The sequence below is a fragment of the Tympanuchus pallidicinctus genome, unplaced genomic scaffold (genome assembly GCF_026119805.1).
Source record: "Tympanuchus pallidicinctus isolate F22 unplaced genomic scaffold, pur_lepc_1.0 scaffold20, whole genome shotgun sequence".
In the NCBI taxonomy this organism is placed as follows: Eukaryota; Metazoa; Chordata; class Aves; order Galliformes; family Phasianidae; genus Tympanuchus; species Tympanuchus pallidicinctus.
This window is the reverse complement of record NW_026294722.1, coordinates 9,117,812-9,136,209: the sequence shown is the minus strand read 5'-3', so window position 1 is coordinate 9,136,209 and position 18,398 is coordinate 9,117,812. Positions and strand designations below refer to the sequence as shown.

General features: G+C 43.3%; 1 protein-coding gene across 1 annotated transcript; it reads right to left on the bottom strand.

Annotated features, from left to right (window-relative positions):
* Positions 1-809: 809 nt before the first annotated feature.
* Positions 810-12,822, bottom strand: EIF2S2 (eukaryotic translation initiation factor 2 subunit beta). Its single transcript, XM_052684151.1, has 9 exons — positions 12,680-12,822; positions 8,529-8,709; positions 7,553-7,656; positions 6,258-6,396; positions 5,847-5,947; positions 5,269-5,417; positions 4,310-4,366; positions 3,229-3,314; positions 810-2,438 (listed from the first exon to the last, which is right to left on the bottom strand). Exons 1-9 carry the CDS (start codon positions 12,692-12,694, stop codon positions 2,263-2,265), a joined length of 1,008 nt encoding a protein of 335 aa, XP_052540111.1. The 5' UTR covers positions 12,695-12,822; the 3' UTR covers positions 810-2,262.
* Positions 12,823-18,398: the final 5,576 nt, after the last annotated feature.

The following is an 18,398-nucleotide window of genomic DNA, read 5'->3' as shown; positions in this document are numbered from 1 at the left end:
TCAGTGCCAAATGAAAATCCAGCTCCCACATCTCCACCAGCACCATGCAGCCAAGTTGCATCTCACTGAGGAAAGCATGTGGAAACAACTGTTTGCCTCCCAGTTATCCATGCCTGCACACAGGCCCGTGGCAAAGCTGCACCTTGCTCTGTTAGGAAATCCATTTCTAAGCTGCTTACTTACATTCAGCAGTACAACAAAACCCAATTTTTTTTTTTTTTTTGCCTCTGAACACAGGACTGTACTTCAAACCCATCAGCCTGGCAAGCAACAATAGGCACAAAACACAGACAGTGGATGATATTTGTTTTTGAAGTAAGAAGGTGGAGGTTCTTATGTTTGCTTTCAATAAACAAGTATCTGCTCCTGGACACAGCACACTTACGTGCCAGCAAAGTCCACATCGAGAGGCTTTCCACTCAATTAGCCATCAACACCAACGCCAGGGGGCTTTCATTTCAAGAGACAAAATACACCTATTTAGTGTCCATAGTCATCAGACCTCACATACGATGGGTTTGATTTACTTCAATGTTAACAAATGTTTTGATCCAAATCTAGTGAAATTGAACTCTGCATTTAACCCACTAAATCAGCCTCAGCTTGCATTTTTAAGATGGATGATGAATTTTTACAGACAATAAAATTATTTGAGTCAGGAAAGCATGCACGCAAAGAGCAGTGAATTGTTTCTTAGTTATTTTAGTAGGTCACTGAAAGAAGAAGGCAACCAGCACTTCCCCAGTTTTACTGCCAACAGGAGAATGCCTATTTGCTAGAGAAAAAAACAAGAATACAACAATAATGTTACAAGAGGCACTGATCCTGGCTTTATTCACTTTAAGATACATCCAACATTTGTTATAGCTCACTTGGAATTCATAATGCTTTTAAGAAACCAACTATAAAAATCTTGATTTTTGCCTTACAGTGCTGTCAAATTTTCAAATAGCAGTAAGTGACTTCCCAGCAAAACTGTGCTGTGCATTAACATACATACAAAGATTAAAACTTCGTAGAAACCCTTCAGTTTCGGATACTTCGTGTTCACAATCACCACAGTTTTCCCAAAGGAGGAAGCAACTCCGCAAAGCAGCAGGGATGCAAGCCAACAGTCCTGAGCTACTGCACCTCAACCTGCACCATTTTATAGATGGGTTAAATGAAAACAACTTCGACCTATTTCCCAGCCCCCCCAGTACAGTACTCACAAAGGGCTCACCCTCCATTTGCATCTTTGTACTTGGCAACTGTAAGAAAAGTTCTGCAGCACTAGAGAGAACAAGTTAGGGCAGCACTGTGTGCATCCCCCCACAATTACTGATACTGGCTGCTAGTGGAGAGAGGTACCTGACTTACAACCAAGAGGTGACACTGCTTATTCTGGAATACAAACTCCTTGGCAGTACGTTCCATAAATTCAAGATTTACCCAGAAGTGTGTCGCAGCCATCAATCAATGATGTCACCTACTTTTCTATTTTTGCTGCATTTAAATATATATTTTTAAAGTGATGAAGAGTGCAGGACTTAATATAAACATTTCTCTATCGGAAATTGCAAAATTTAGTACTGTGATACTATGAAAGCTTATAATAGCTTATCAATTCTGTGTTAAGACTCAGCATCCATACGGTGTCTGAACTAGCTCAAGCTACGGTCTGCTAATAAAGCAGCATCAACCTGTCCTGATGTCACTGCCTGTGGCCAACATGTTCCCATTCTAAAGTGGCTACAAAAGCACAAGCAGTTCTTATGGTGGCACATCACCTCTGTTCTGCGACTCATCTCTGCTTAACGACAGCCTACCTAAAGATCGACTCCTTACACAAAACTGAAACAATCCTAACCTTCCATCTAAGTCTCGGGCACAGCTCAGTGACATGATCTGCAGAACAGAACACCATTCCCAGGAACTGTTTAGAGCAGTAACTAAAGGAAAAACCCAAATCAAAGACGCTCACTGTTACAGTATCTTTAATTTATCTCGTGTTTTACAGAAGTCTGAATGGATTAAAAAGCACCTCCTTTCCCATCGCGTTCCTTACAGTTGGTAAAATATATTCAATGAGCAAATGTATGTGAACAGCTTGAGGATCTGCAACTTGCAAGGATTTCACAGACCAATCAATCAAAAGCCAAATTTCTTGTAGTTTTTACAATCTTTGTTTTAATACAACGGTAAGTAAATCCATTCCGATTGCAAACCTGTCCAGTCATATCTCCCCAGAACACTTTGCAAAATCCAGTGTTGATTAGCAAACTAGTTAGCTTTGGCACGGAGCTGTGCTCTCTTGCCTGTGACAGCCTGGAAACCAGTTTTGATGCTGGCGACAGAGCAGCGGGAGTGACAAGTCTCACACTGCAAGAAATATAACCTGGTGTCCTTCTGTAGAATCGTGTCTGGTGACCGACACGTGTGACAGGTGACATACTCCTCTGCAGGAAAGGAATTGAGTTCCAGTTAAAAGGTCATGAATCACCAGCAGGAAACAAACAAACAGACACACTCCACCAGTTCTTCAGCCTTTAGTTTAACAGTTGTTCTCAAAGGCTGTTTAAATTGATCTATTGAATTAGAAGGGCTTACTGGGAAAATCACAGAGGTTGAGATAACCTAAAAATTCCTCCCAGCTCCCAGGTTAACAAAGAGAGGGTTTCATCTGGTACATTTCATCTGGTACATCGTGCACAGGCACCAGTGCTTTAAAAATGACCATCAGTTCAAGCTTCTCTCTGGCTCCCCATGACTTTCTTTGCTGAAAATACATTCCCAGTCATCAGCAAACCTTGTGAAGACATAGCACTGTCTAAAACAGCTTTTTTTTTTTTGCTGCAAATAATCTGCAAGCCCCTTCCCTCACAGCACACATGCTTTATTTGTTAATTAACACAACATTGAACAGTAAGAGCTACTGTTTAATTTTTGTAGTCCTCATCAAAACCAGAAGTGAAAATCAGATGAAGACAAGAAATTGTCAATCACTTGCACTGTTTTCCACAGCACACTTCAGTGCCAGGACAGATTACTGCCCAGGTACTTGCTATAATACAGTACATCAACCTTTACTTGCATTACCCCATTATAAAATAACAGCAAAACCACCACTTTTTAGCACAGACTCTCCACAACATGCAAATATGCAGGAGCCTGTAGGCTATACACAGACCTCCAGTCACCAAATGGGGTCTGGGAGAAAGCTGTAGGGGAAAAGGAAATCACACTTACTGATATATCTTCTCAAGACATTTTCTATCTGTTTTTGCTGGAATCTTCCTTTGATTACAAGCTGGTTGTTACCATCTATTGAGCCACTAGGTTAAAAGAAAAAGGAATGTGAAGTAATTGATTTACAAAAGACATCAAATGTTAAAAAGTGTATGAACTCAGGAACGTGAAGCGAGATAAGTGATGCATTCAAGGTAAGCAAGCCAGAATTACTTCATGGGGAAAATAGCATGTAAAATTCTGACAGCACTTTAAAATCTACACAAAGGTCACACAAACACAATGCTAACAGCAATAAAAACAAGATCAACTGAGAGATCAGTTTTGTAGTGAAGCTGCCAAATCAAGAACTGAGAATCAGTACCTGCTTGTCTCATAGAAGTGACCAAGACAACTCTGCTATTCTGCCTTACTAAGACCCTCTCCTAGCCACCCTGACACAATAAACTGAACATTTCCAGACTACAGTTTGCAAGTTTTTTTTCCAAATCATCTGAAACTGAAGTGAGACTTTGTTACATCCACACTGCAATTAGATGGCTTGATTCTGTATGTCTACATAACAGTGTTTGAATCCGCAAGACAGAAAGGAATAGACAACAAGAAAGTATATTATCACAGCATGAGATCCTTTATATCAAAGGCCTTTAAAAGCACAAGCATTTTTTATGCTAAGACAAGAGAATTTTACGCATGGCATTAGAGTGACTAGCTACAGGCCCTCAAAACTTCTATCAGATGGGCAGATATTCTCTCTTCCTTAGCAATTACATGCCTTAAGGTAATTATGAGCCATCCTCACCAATTGAGTCAATCAGATCTGTGACTGGATCATTTTTTGAGAGAAGTCCTGGTTAACAAATCCAAAGTATTATCCTAACTGTCCCCAGGACTGAGAGCTTGCCTCTTCCATGAGCTGCCCACTCTTCAATCACCCAGCACAGCATCTGGGTGTAGGAAAGGAGAGCCTGATGTTCAAGCACATATAAACAGATCTAAAATGAGGAATCTTACACTCGATCAATGACAACTACCCTGCCATTGCTTCCTGCATACACGACTTACAGCCCCATAGCCTTACCTTGTACCCAATTCTGCCAACAAAAATGCCAGGAGATGTTTTGGCTGACGATGTAATCTAAAAATAAAAGTAAGGATATCTTTAACCTCTGTCCTGCAGGCAAATTTGATACCTATATAGAAATAGCAGGCGAAAATGATCTTAAATTATCCAATTTAAAAGGGCAGTGCCAGAGGGCCTGTACCAAACAGCAGAGGCAGACAATGAACTGAGGACACAGGAAAGTTGAACAGTCCACACACATGCACACATACACACAAACACACCATAATTAGAGAGGAATTACTGAAATTAAGTTGAAAGCAAATTTTGTGTATCTCAGATTTGCCACTCAACCCCTTTGCTATCCTCTGTGCTCTGCAAAAGCACTGATAACAACCTCTCAAATTCTACTGTAGCCTATCATGCAGATACTCAATATGCTTGTCTGGACACCTACAAAACAAAACAGATGTGTGCTCCTGGAAGTGCCCACAATGAATTGAAGTAATTAGGACAAGAACCATAGGAATAACAGTACCGAACTCCATGGATTTATCAAGAGAACAGCACTTGCAGCTTATCTCAAAACTAGAAGGAAACATTCATCCCTCCTCCTGTATCCGAAGCCTTGCAAATAAACGCCACTGGAGACCCAACTACAAACTTGCTACATGTGTTTCAACCCACAAGATCCATGAAGCCTATCCTACTGGTAACTGAAGTCCAACTTGACGGTTGGACTGCATGATCCTGAAGGTCTTTTCCAACTTTGGTGATTCTCTGATTTCTGTGATAAAGTACAAAGTAAGAAATTCCATCATCTTCATAAACGCTGTACCAAGAAAAAAATCCAGGAAATGAACAGTGTGCCAAGATAGCTTCCACTTTGCTCTGTCTTGTGTCAAAAAGCACATATTCAATAGCTAACAGCACAGAAAGTTCTACTATGCTTGACAAACGTTAAGAGCAACACTTACAATTTGCAGATATCTGTAAAGTTGACAAAGGATGTTTTCTTGGTCCCTACTCTCACCACCTGCGGAGGCTTCATGACAAATTTCCTCTTTTCTCCAGCTACCATATCTGGGTTTTTCTCCCGCATGATGTTAAATACTCTATTGAGCAACTGCAAAAACAAGCAAATCATCATTCAAGTGACACGAGACATTCCCACTGCAGTACATCATTCTAAAACCCTGAGATAGCATTCATCAATGAGTATTAGACCAAATTCACCCACGAGCATCTTCCTGAAAGCTTCTGAACACAGTTAAAATGTCCTGATAAATGCAAAGACTGAAAGATGCTTTCACAGGAGTTTACTTTATAACCTCAAGGTACCCCAGCCTGCTTGCAGAAGTCACTTTAAATATCATTAACGTGCCCCATACAAAAGTCAACTGTGACAAAAGATGCTCTTTTGTTATTTTTGTGTTCACAAGCTTCTGAGTAGAAGCCTTTAATTTTAAGGTGGAAGGAGGACATTTGAACGTAAGGCTCTGCTCTGACGTAGCACATTAACATGAAAGATACCCTGAAAGCCTTTTAACATTACCTCATCATATGTGTAGTCCCTTTCTGAGCCTGCCCACGCAGGTCCTGACTGAAGGCTAAAAGAAATCCCATCATCTTTTTTGCTATCTTCATCCTCAAAAGCTGGAAAGAAAGTTGTATGGGATTCATTAAGGAAAAAAAACCATTTACTTAACCTTGAGTGCACAGCATTTCTCAAAGGTAAATCAACAGAAGATTTTACTGAGATGTGAAATCTCTCTCCATCTGGCCAGAAGGGCTACCAGCATTTACTGGGGATTTAGGCTCCTTCCATAGAAGATTTTTCTGATAAACATGACAGTGATAAGAGTAACAAAATTAATTTTTAGAATAAAAGATACCCAAGCAAGTTATTCACCCTCAAAACGGCCTTTCCAGTTTCAAAACTGGATTAACTACATTATACTTTTACCTTCATCCTTTTCCAATATTTCATCTTCATCTGGAAACTTTTTCACAAACTTTTTCTTCTTCTTCTTATTGCCCAGCATGATGTCAAGGTCATCTTCAGGTTCTACCACCTCTGGCACATCTCCCTCAATTTTTAATTCCTACCAAAAAAAAAAAAAATTAAGACTGCAGCATCCAGTATTAAACATAAAAATCTTCACTATACAGCATTAGAAACCATCTAGTATAGTGTGCTACCAGTATAACGATTAGCATTACCTACCACAGTCCTGAAACATACAGAAAAGAACAGAAACTAAAGTTTGTTGAGGAGAGCCCTGCACTAAACAGGGACACATTTTTCAAATGGCACCTACCACACGCCACAGTTCTACATTGAAACTGCATCTAGTCTATGCTACTTCCTTTGGAACTCACTGCTCCCTTGTAGATAATGAATGCAGACAAGAAACTTCAAGTTAACATTGGCTGGTCAGAAACAAGGTAACACTGTATTTCACTAAAGACAGCAGCACATCAGGGCACAGGGGAACAAAACCCCCTACAAGCCCCGGACACTACTGAGAAGCAAAGCTGTGCTACCTGCACAAGTCTAACTTATCACATTCCTTTCCTAGCTTTGATACTACAATCCTTTCCCGGATGCAGGCATGTTCCTGCACCACAGAGAACACACACAGCAAGCACTTAGGCTATCCAGGTCAGATCAGAGGGGCTTTTCCTCCACAGAAGGCAAAACCCAATAGCAGGTCTACGTGTAACATAACATTTATTTGCTCTCTTGCTCTCTGGGTTTTCCCGTGACACCGACATGCGATACTAAATGATGACCTGGAATAAAACTTGAAGAGTAAAAATACCTCACACAATTTCTGGAACACAGAACGGTAGCCAACCATTTCTAAAGAAAACACGAGAGTAAAAACAAATCAAAGCAGATAAATACCCTTTATTTGAAGAGTGGCCTTCAGAGGATTGTTGTGTGCAGTCTGACATCATCTATCTTCCTCTCACCTCATCAGGGAGCTAACCTAGGTGATAATCTGCCCTTCCTGCAAGTCACAGAATTACTGGCTTACTGCAAATATCTGTTACATTTTCTCCTTTCCAGACAAATGTCTCTGTGCACTAACATATTCAGCAGAATTACCACACAGGAAGGACACAGAGACTCCTGTTAACTGCACCAAGATGAGATGTCAGATAGGAAACAGCTCCTCTCCAGACAATCCCCAGAAAAATGAAAGCAAGAAAGTTTCTGGCAAAAGACAAGATGGCCTGGTAATGAAAACAAACCTTTACACCTTCTTCTGCTTCATCTATATCAAATATCTTCTTTGGCTTCTTCTTCTTTTTCTTTTGATTGAAGAAGTTCAAATCATCCAAGTCATCTGTTGCATCTAACAACAAATGATTGGCAAAGGTACAGATGTTAACAACCACAGCAACAGTTCAGACTTCACGGTTTCCAATTCACACCCAAAGTCTTCAGAACATGACAGCAAGAAACAAACAGTAATCTGCAGCTCCTACAGATGTGCTTCATGTTTTGGAAGTCATTCTCATCTATCCCTAGACACTGCAAGAGCTGTTTTACAATTTCCATATCTTATAATTGCATTTTCTTATTTTCAAGTGTTGAATCTTTCTGTTACACAACAGGAATTAGTTACTTCTGAAATTACTTTGGAAACACTGAAAAGCTAAAAGAAAACTGCAGGAGAAAAGCACAGTTTCTTTGGTTGATAGCTGGAACCAATCTTAACAAGAAAAAAAAAATGGATTTAAGTTCATAGCATTCCTTTACTCAAGTCATCTTGAAATGGCATTGGTCTCAACTTAAAGGCCAAGTCACATATGCACACATAAGCTTATTTCCAAAAAAGATTATGAGTAACAGTCTTGCTGTTGCATTCACAGCTGCCAAAAACTAGAAAGCCTTTTAACCATATCTCTATTATTCACATTACAGCTTAATTGGAGAAATATTGCAACAACTGCATCCAGAATCATTTACAAATGTTTTAGGGCTTCTTTTTCCATGGTCTCACATAGTGATTCTATTTGAGTCAAAAAAAAAGCAGAATTAACATGAGCTGTGTTTGTGAACATGGTTTTAGGCAGGAGAAGCAAATCAGGTTTCTCAAATAAGAGATTATTACTATTGACAAGCTCCTAAACTAGAAACTCAGCATTATTTGTTATGATACCATGCTCTTGAAATGGGGTTTCCAGTCTCAAAATACAGAGGCCCCCTAGAGATTCATTTTACCTTTCTTCCTGCTATCTTCTTCATCTGCTTCAACATCTTTGTCTTCTGTTGGCTCTGGTTCAACTTCTTTTGTTTCTGACTGCTGAGTCTCTTCTGTTTGTGTATCTGCTCCTTCCTCATCCAACATAAACGGCTTCTTCTTCCTCTTCTTCTTCTTGCTCATAGTAGGATCGAAAATCATCTATAAAAATCAAGAGTTCATTAGCAATATAATGACCTGGCATCACCTGGCATTTACCATTTCTAAAATCTCCAAGCTTCCTTCCACGTTCCTTATGTTAACTGAACTGTCCTTCAGCTCCCTTCTCAATCCAGAATTTTTCTGTACCTGCAACAATGTAATATAAGTTCACTGCCTCAAAAATTGAGCTGCTGTAAAAATATAGCTGATCTTCTTCCCAGGCATAACTAAAAAGAGGATTTAAAAAATGAGAGAAAGAAAAGGTCAGAAGATCACTCACCAGCTTCCACTTCTGCCGCTCTTCCCCACACAGCTAAGATTACTCAAGTTTCCCGTTACCTATGTACCAGTTCAGTTGAAAATATATTGCAGCTGTGAACCTTTCAGATCAGAAACTTCTCCATTTCATTGTCATTATGAACTCTGATACTGAAGTAAGGCCACGTGAAGCAACTGCTGTGCCATTCAGCACTACACACTCACAGGATTAAGAACACCCATCACACTGAGCACAGTAATCTCCAGATAGATTAAAAGGCAAAACTTACCAACAACTCTCTTGACAAGAACGTTCTGGCCTAGGGAGAACCCAACAAGAAGCTGATGCTACAGCCTGTGTCAGCTCAGTACTATGAAAAAGCAAAGGTCTCATCTCCAAGCTGTTGAGGAGTCCCTCAGCCAACAGAGCAGCTTGCTTCAGCTAGTCACTAACCCAGGAATGACTTTTAACCTACTCATCATCTGGATATCTCAGACAATCAGCACAAGTTCTTCACTTCCCCAACACGGGATTGCTTCCTGCTGTTTCTTAACTTAGGTAAAATTTAGGATCATGAATACCCCTCTTTCAGAATAACAACCGTTTCAAATGAGAAATTCTCCTACTTCTTGTTCATTACGTCCTCAAAGGTTTTCTTTCCATAAAGCAATCTTTTCCTCATACTTTTCATTCTCGTACAGGTGACGCTCTTGTGATGTTCTTCTGATTGAAGATACATCTCATTAAGGCTCTGAACTGAGACTCAGAGGCAGTACACAGCACCATGTAAATGCCCACAGAAGCCTGAGGCTTTCAGACTGCTGCAGTGAGCCTTTAGCTGTACACAGCGTGCTTAGAATGGCTTTCTAAAAAGTCCTGTTGGCTGCCTTCCCTCTCAGGCACACGCATGAATCATGCTCCCACAGGGCGGAGCACCCAGCGTGCACAACTGCTTGCACTGTTTGCTGCCTTCCTCTTGGAACTTCTCAGGATGCTGACACAGGAAAGCTGCCTGCATCGGCAAGGGTGGACAGCCTTAGGAACAACCAAGCCAACACCACTTTCAAGATCAAGGCTCTTCTGAATGCTGCAACTTTCAGAGACTCCAGACTTGTCTTCTAGATCTCTTGCATGAAGCTGCAGGAATAAGATGATTAAATTGAGTGTAATTGCAAAGCAGGAATCACTCCACATAGAGCAAATCACTCTTCCTAATGAAAAAAATAGAGCCCTCTCATCCTGAACTGCTGTAGGGTATATCTTGTCTCCACAAGAGACTGAGTACGTCCTCAGTAGCATACTGAACTAAGGACAGCTTTTAGACTCTGGAGACCGTTCCAATGATGAAAAAATCTGTTCAGCTGAGGTGTGTGGCTCTTCAGCTGGCCTTCTGCAGAGGTGCATGGCTCCAACAGCCCACGTGGCTCTACAGGGACACTGTATCCAACTCCTGCACCCTTCAGCCTGGTCACACCGGGCTAACTGCTCTGAGGAAACTGAATACAGGAGCTGGACGGAGCTGGACATCCTGAGAAGGACATCCATGCCTGAACTATTTTTGATCATCAAGAACTTAAAAGTCCTGCTTAGATCTTACGTAAGTCACACATGACTTTAAAAAAAAAACACAAGCCATGATTTGAAGTAACCAACCTGCTAACCAGGCTTTCTGCCTTCCTGGGCTAGAAACTTCAGGAATTTCTTCATACTTTCTCTCTATTCAGTACATTTGATTAATCAAAGCGTTACGATACCATCTAAGCACAAAAAGTACTGGAAAAGTTGTGGGCCCACTGAAGAGACTGCAGCCTCCAGGCTAAATACACCAAAGCCTACGCTTTTACTACACAGAAATAAGAAACTGCCATCCTATTTCAGCTCCCAGAGCCAAATTCCCACATGGATTTTCATCTTCTGTAGGCCACACTTTACAGAAATCAAGTGAGTAAAAGATGAGGAAAAATACATATAAAATTACAGCTTCAAGTCCAGTTCCCAAGACAGAAGCCCACGTCAAATTGCTGCAATAGTGGCACTTGCTGGGGATTCTACAGAGGACACAATCCCATTTCATCAGTCTGAATAAACATAGGCATGCCCACCACACACAGACCAAGGCAGTACAGGTATCCCTACACTGCACTGCTCTCTGTAATAGAATTCTAAGTTCTTTATAACTAATCAACACCTAAAGCCTCCAGTTGCTCAGAACAAAGCATTCTCCAGCATTATTTCTTTGGAGCTTCACAAAAAGGGCAAGAAAACCTTTCAGTCATCACCTAGTAGGATTTTAGATACATAATAAGACTTCTAATTAGATAATTAGAGGTTAACATACTGCTCATCACTTGCAGGTTTAGAATTCTGCTCCTCACAAGCAGGATGTGTGCTGTCCCTCCTGTGCCACTCCTGGGCAGCACTTAGACAAGAGCTGGTTCTACCAGGCAGTTTCCCTGCTGTAATGGTCTGAAAATTTCAAGCTGTGGTGCAGTGCAACTGCCCATACTTGGAAGAAGTCTGTGATGCAAACCACACAAAGAAGTCTAACACTTACAGATCTGCCTTCTGAGATTCACGTATCCTCTTCCTCAGCAGCTTTAAAGAACAAAACACAACCATCACCTTAAAAGCTCACCAGTAACAGGTGACTTGGCTCCTTGCAGCCACATACAGAGAAGTCATGGGTGCACTCACTCTCAAACACACTATCCAGATCTACAGTGACAGCTCAGCTAACTACTACCACTTTCATTCTGTCAGTCTGCAAGATGAAACAAACCAGAGATGCAACTTAACTACACTGATCTCACCTTAGTGTCAGAACAAATGCACCTGAGACAGAAAGCAGCTGAGGTCTTAATTTCTGGAATCAAAGCGCTGTCTTCAAATCACCACGCAATTAGACATAAAAATGCCGGATATTCATTCACAGCAGCTGAATAACAAGTCTCAGCTACCATTAAAGTAACTTGTAATTACACTGCTTGCTGTTTATTATGTCAGAGAAGTTGTGAGTTGCTCGTCTCCAAGGTTAGAGTGAGCATACTTTGCTCAGAAATAAGCCACAGACGTATCTGAACCAACACCAAAGAAAAATGACCAAAAGCAGCTGTCTCATGGATTCTGTCAGCGCAGTTTCCCACCGGCCATGTCTTCCATCAGGGTGCTCACAGCTTCATACATAGAAAGCTTTCCTTTTCCCATGAGAAAGACTGAAACGAGGTTACCAATGGCTCCAGCCACACTACTGCACAAGCTCCTCTGAAAGCAAAACCCCCTGCATTTGGACAACCGCGTGGTATCACCTGCTAAGTGACCCACTGAGCTGTCAGGGATGAAAGACGAGATATTAAAGCTGCAAAAAGAGGTAAACACCGAAGTCAAGCGCTATCTCCCAAGGAGCACGAGGCGCCCTAGGGACGCGATGCCGGCACGTCTCCTTCTCCCCCGGCCCCGCCGTGCGGGATACAGCACAGCTCCGGGAGCCGCGGGGCCGCACCGCGAGGAGAGGCCGTGAGGACCCCGAGAAAGGCCCCGAGGACCCCGCGAGAGGCCGAGATCCCGCCGCCCAACCCCGGCCCAGCCCCGGGGCGGAGGCCGCGCCGTGGCCGCCGCAGGCCTCGGGCCCACACTCCCACATGGCGGCGGCCCCGGCCGCGAAACGGCACAGCCCTGGGGCTCGGCTCCCTCCCCGACGGCGTCGAGCCTCACCTCGTCGCCCGACATGGCTGCGGCCGGGCACGGAACGGGCAATCGGATGAGGAGCGGCGGAGCTCAGGGACGCTGCCGGCCGTTGCCCTAGACCGCCGCGCTCGCCTCTTGCATCAGCGCTCCCCTCCCCCGCAGCGCGCGTGCGCGCCCCGCCGCGGAGCCTGCCGGGAGCTGCGCGTGCGCCGTCGGGTCGCACGCGGGGCTGTGAGGCCGCCCGGCGCCTCTGGAGAGCTTCCGGCCTGGCCTGCGTGCGGGGCCCCGCCTGGAAGAGCGGCGCTGGCTCATCGACCCCCTGTCAGTGCGTGTCTTTTACACGCGCTGAGGTCGTCCTCAGCCTTCTGGGTTTAGCAATCCCAGCTCACGGCTTCACCTCACATGAGGTGCTCCCCAGCCCCTCACTTCTACCCTGTTCCATTTTCCCCCTAATGGAAAGATTTGCTGTCCACACACGACACCACAAAGTAAGCCTCAGTGTTCTGTTTCTCAACCAGCTCTGAAATTAAAAGGTCATCGATTTCATGCCAGATTTGGTGCTGCAGCAAACGGAGCCATCAGCACAAACATTATTTTCCAGACCCGTTTACTTTCTCCCCTCCCATAACTTCCCATTACACGGTGTAAACTTGCACTGTTCCTTTTTACATTAGCTGCAGATTACGCAGGCTGCATCATTTAACTTTTTTGTCAGCTACAAGAAAAGACAGGTGGCCATTGCATACCTTCATCCTTGCTTTCACCCAATTTTCTGCTTGCCTCACTTGGAAATGATAACACACAGCAAAGCCATCCATCCAGAGACGCTACCGGAACAGGAATTTTAGCTTTTCCCAGCATAACTAAAAATACATATGTATTTTTTTTTTAAGAAATTCCTAAAAGCCAACTTGAAAAGATTACTTTCCTGCTACCACCTCTCTGGGAATTCGCAGCACTTGTGTCATTGTCACTTCTCATCATGTGTCAGGGATAGTGTGGGTTTTACACTTATTCCAAGACAGGGTAGCTATATCTTATGTCATCTCGAATCATATTTGTCTAAGCTGCTCTAAAAACCACAAGGGACAGAGGTTCTCCCTGCAGCCGGTTCGAGTGCCTGACAAATCTCATCCTGGCTGCTGCCAGTGAACGGGATGCCTGTTGCAGTGTCCCTCGAGGACACAGAGGGTCACTGTTCTCCATGGGACAGCCTATAGTCCTTAGGAATACTGCTGCGCCCTTTCCTTTCTTGTTCCAACAGTCTTCCTTTCTGAAAGCTACACAACCATCCCCTCCAGCCCTTTTTCTGAGGTCTTTTTTTTTTCTCCCCCCTCATTTTCACTTATATCTTCTGCATCTTACTTATGTACATATTTCTTACTCCCAGAACTGGACATAGTACTTGTGTCTGGCTCCTTGGCAGTATGAAATAGAGCAGGATAATTACTCCCAATTAATACATCCCAGCATAAAGTTCATTTTTTTCTTTGTCAATAATACTTGATGAGCAATTGTAACCCAAAGGTTTCCTCTGGCTGGGCTGCCTTATGAGTAATATATGTCATAGTGTTGAGTACATACAGTATATCTAATATTTGGGAAATGCCAGAGGAAAAGCTAGTAGCAACTGCTAGAAGTGCTGTGCTGAAGCTACTTCAGATAGGATCTTCAGATAGGAACCTATCAGGGAGATGCTGTCTTTGAAGCTCCTGGCTGCAGACACTGTAACACCAGAGGCATACCTGGGAGATAGCCTTACATGATTTTTTTTTCTCCTCCTTCACTGAAAGACCATTCAGGAAAGAGTGCTTTCCTGTTCCACTGTTTTTCGCTTTCTTCATGAAATAAATAGGTTTGAGAAAATGAAGACTACATCAGTTGTAATTAGTTGTTACCAGCATCAACAGCTGCCCAAGAACGGCATTTAAAAAAAAAAAAAAAAAAAAGTCTACATGAGTTTTGATGAGAAAAGCACACTCTGAGTTCAAAAGATTGTGGAAACACCCAGGTAAAAAGATTTTTTTCCCTCTCTCTTATTTTGTTGATAAGAAGCAATCATGAAATTTTAAGAATGAGCTGCGTGATGCAGCGTGTCAAACGCAATTTTAACTTCACTAACTAAATTCAGATACTTAAAACTCAGAGTGCACTGCAAGTGTTACACCTTTACAGTTGTAGTCCAGAAGTGATGGGCAGTCAGTCTGGGATAACTGAACTTCATATGTGACCCTGATCTGAGAGGATGGCACAGCGTAAATCGCAGTCACATGAAATACACTTTTAGAGGCTGTGAACGTTGTCCCTACACACCCTGCAAAAAGACATATTAAGTCCTGACCGTTAAAGCTCCCTGTGGTGTTAAAGCCATGCTTTTATACAGTGCCAAAAACTATTATCTAGTACAGAAATGAAGGTCATTGTTTTGCACATGGCTGTTTCAATCTTAGCAGTGTTTGCATGCTTTCTGGTGGAGCAAAAAGGAACGATGTTGTTCTGGACATGGTTAGGTGATAGTTAAAGATCACTTTCTGCACAGAGTGAAGTTAACTCCTCTAAGTGTTGCATTATTTAAGGCTTATATGAAAACTGAATTTATAGTAGATTTACCTTTTGGGTAAGTCCATTTTTTCAGAATTTGTGCCTAACACTAAATTCTGCTATCAGTAAATAACTTCATTTTAAAATGCCTAGACTAAAGACAACCACAGAGTGAATATTGTTAACCACTAGGCTTAAGCTCACTGACACAGGTTTAACTACTGCCTTTCATGTAAGCTGTCTACAAGATAGGATTGAATTCCTATTTCCACTCCAAAGAGTGGAACATGAGGGGTTCCTGGGATTTCAGATACTCTGATGCACAACAGCATCAAAGAGGGAAATCTGGAGCAAACAGGTTTTGCCCTCAGGATAAGCCTGGAGAATGGATGAAGAAGGATTAGGGGAGCAAATAGTAATACGGAAAATGAAGGCTTTCTGGCAAAGTAGCACAGAAGACCTCTCTGTGAAAGCATCAGACAGGGGAAGCCTGCAGAACTTAATCAGAGCCTGAGGCTGAGGACAGAGATCTGTGTCACATACCAGAGCCAAGACAACAGGGACAGGTGATTTGGGTCTGCTTGTGCAGAGAGGAAACAGCCAAAATGTCTTGAGGGTTTGCTTTTACAACACACATATTTCACCACTGGTTTGAGAAAAAAAAAAAAAATTGAAAATAACTTCCAAAGCATGGTTAAATTCTTCACAAGGCAGTGACAAGTGCCATAATTGGCCTGAATAAAAATCTACTTTAGATTCCAGAAATGACTCCGCATTGTTGCCAACTGGAGTAAAGAGCAGAACCACTCTCAATCTAAGCAGTGAAGGGAATATTATGCTGGACTACAGCCATATGAGAGTTCACACACAGTCAGAGGTCTGAGACTTTTGGCAGAATTTTAAACAGTGGTTTTAGATTAGACAAGTGGTTTTGGACAGTTTTGGGCAGAGACACAGGCAGCAGACAAAAGAGGGTGAAAGTTATAGTCCAAAGTTTAAGTTGGTGGTAACTGAGACAGCACACCAATAAGCCAAAGACTGAGGTCTTACAGGCGCCTTGGTGAAAGTGTTTTCCTGCAGGAAAGGTGCTGTTCCTAAAACAGGGCCTTACTCTGGCACGTGGGACTTCAGTGATGTGAACCATTTCTTCCCACCGTGGTGCTTTTAGGGGTGCTGCAGGGCAGAGCAATGGGAGGAAGGTGACTGCCACCCCACGGGTGTTGGTTCCTTCCTGGACTGGGCTGCTATCTAACCTTTCCCAATATCCGATCCCAAATCACTTGTGAGCCAGGAAATACAACTAATTATATCTCCCTTCAACCTCAAGAAGGGCTGAGAAATCCCTTCCAAACATCCAACTTTCTCCCGCAGACAGCCTGCTCGGCTCCACCCCGTGTCCACATCGCCGACACGAATTTTAAATAACCCTGATCCCCTCCTGAATCCTTCGGAACACCACTTATCGCCCTACCCGCGACAATTCTTCGAGTACAACCGCCCACCCAACTCCTTCCATCCGTCCCACTCACACCCCACCACCCACGGCCAGGACGCTGCGCAGGCGCCGTCCGCCCCTCTCCGCCGGCTCCCTTCGCCATGCTGCGCCGCCAGGGGGCGCCAGAGCCGCGGCCGTGGCGAGGAGGCGGCGGGCCGTGGTGCGCATGCGCAGCTCTGCGCCGGAGGGACCTGTTGGAGCGGGGATGTGTTCCCCTCGGGAGGCTGGTAATAGAGTGGTGTACTCTTGAAAGGCACGTGTAGGTTTAACCACACCGTTCTGGGTTAGAAGAAGGAGCAAGGCAAAGCCTCCCTCCCTTGCTTGTCTCCAGCTCCCGTGCAGAGCCTGTCTGAGAGCTCCTGAGCGACCCGTGAACCACAGGCTGATAGAGCCCTAGAACCACAGCGTGATTGAGTTGGAAGAGACCTCACAGTCCCACCCCTGCCATGGCCTGGCTGTCCCACATCAGGCTGCCCAGTCTCGCCTTCAACTCCTCCAAGCCCTAAGGCACATGCTATAGTCCCTACTATTGTTCTGCATAAGAAAAGTCATGAATAAATCTGCCCTGGAATGAAGTAATATGGAGGCAGAGGTTTTGTTGGGTGCTGCTAACAAAATAAAAAAGGGTGCGTGTGGAAACCTCTAGACTTAAAAAAGGCAAGCAGGAAATTGAACAGAGAGCCTTGACAAGCCTGAGGCATGGCTGAGAAAGAGAAAGCAAACAAGGCTTGGTCCTCTCAGCCAAGAACCTGGGTCATGTTGGATTCCTTCTGTATGCGCAGGAGCGGAGGACTCAACACCTTTCTTTTGTACATCTGCAAAATTGCATCAGCACTACCTATCTCCATCAGCTTTTCTTCCTCTTAACAGAATCCACCTGGAAGGCAGACACATTTGCAGAGCTGTCACTATTTTGACCAAAGGCTTTCCTGCACTTGAGGGCTAATTTGGAGCAAAAGCATTTAAAGTGTCATTGTTATTATTCTTGAGTAGCATCTGACTCTGGAAAAGCAGTCAGCTTATAGAATTATCACGCATAGCACGATGTGAACACACACTTTAAACTGCATCTGCATAAACAAAGAGTAAATCCTAATGACTGCCAGAGAAGGTTCTGTTCCACGTCCACATTTCAGAAAGTTGCATGTGGATAAAAATGTCAAGGGTACGAAAGGATGGATCTAAGACTATAAACAACCTTTTCTGAATTTGTTGGAAATGCCACCTTCTGTCACAGGTTTTCATCATGCAAATAACAGAGGGAAATGAATGTACAGGAGCATATGGCTTCAATTATTTTCTCATAATAACCCCTAAGCTGAAAGTTGACACACACGTATTAGCGGTAATTGACAGAATCAAGGAGCATCCTGATTCTGACATCCAGACAACAGCCTTGGAAAAAGAAGAAAGCAGTCAGATCCAGTTCTAAGTTGTTGCATGGCTACAGATGCGTGTGGATGCACCTACGTCACCGAAACAGCAACTTGCTTTGCTGTTACACACATTTTTAAATGACTGATTTTTCCTAAAGAAGACAAAAAAAAAAGATATGTTGGACCCAGAGCACTGCCTCCTTCTTAGAAGAGACTCCAAAAGAATGTACAAAGACTGTTTACCCTCTGAGCATGCAGGTCATAGCTACAGTTACAATTTGGCATAAGAGAAACAAGACTTGATGGCCAAGTTGCCAAACCCAGTGCTTTGACC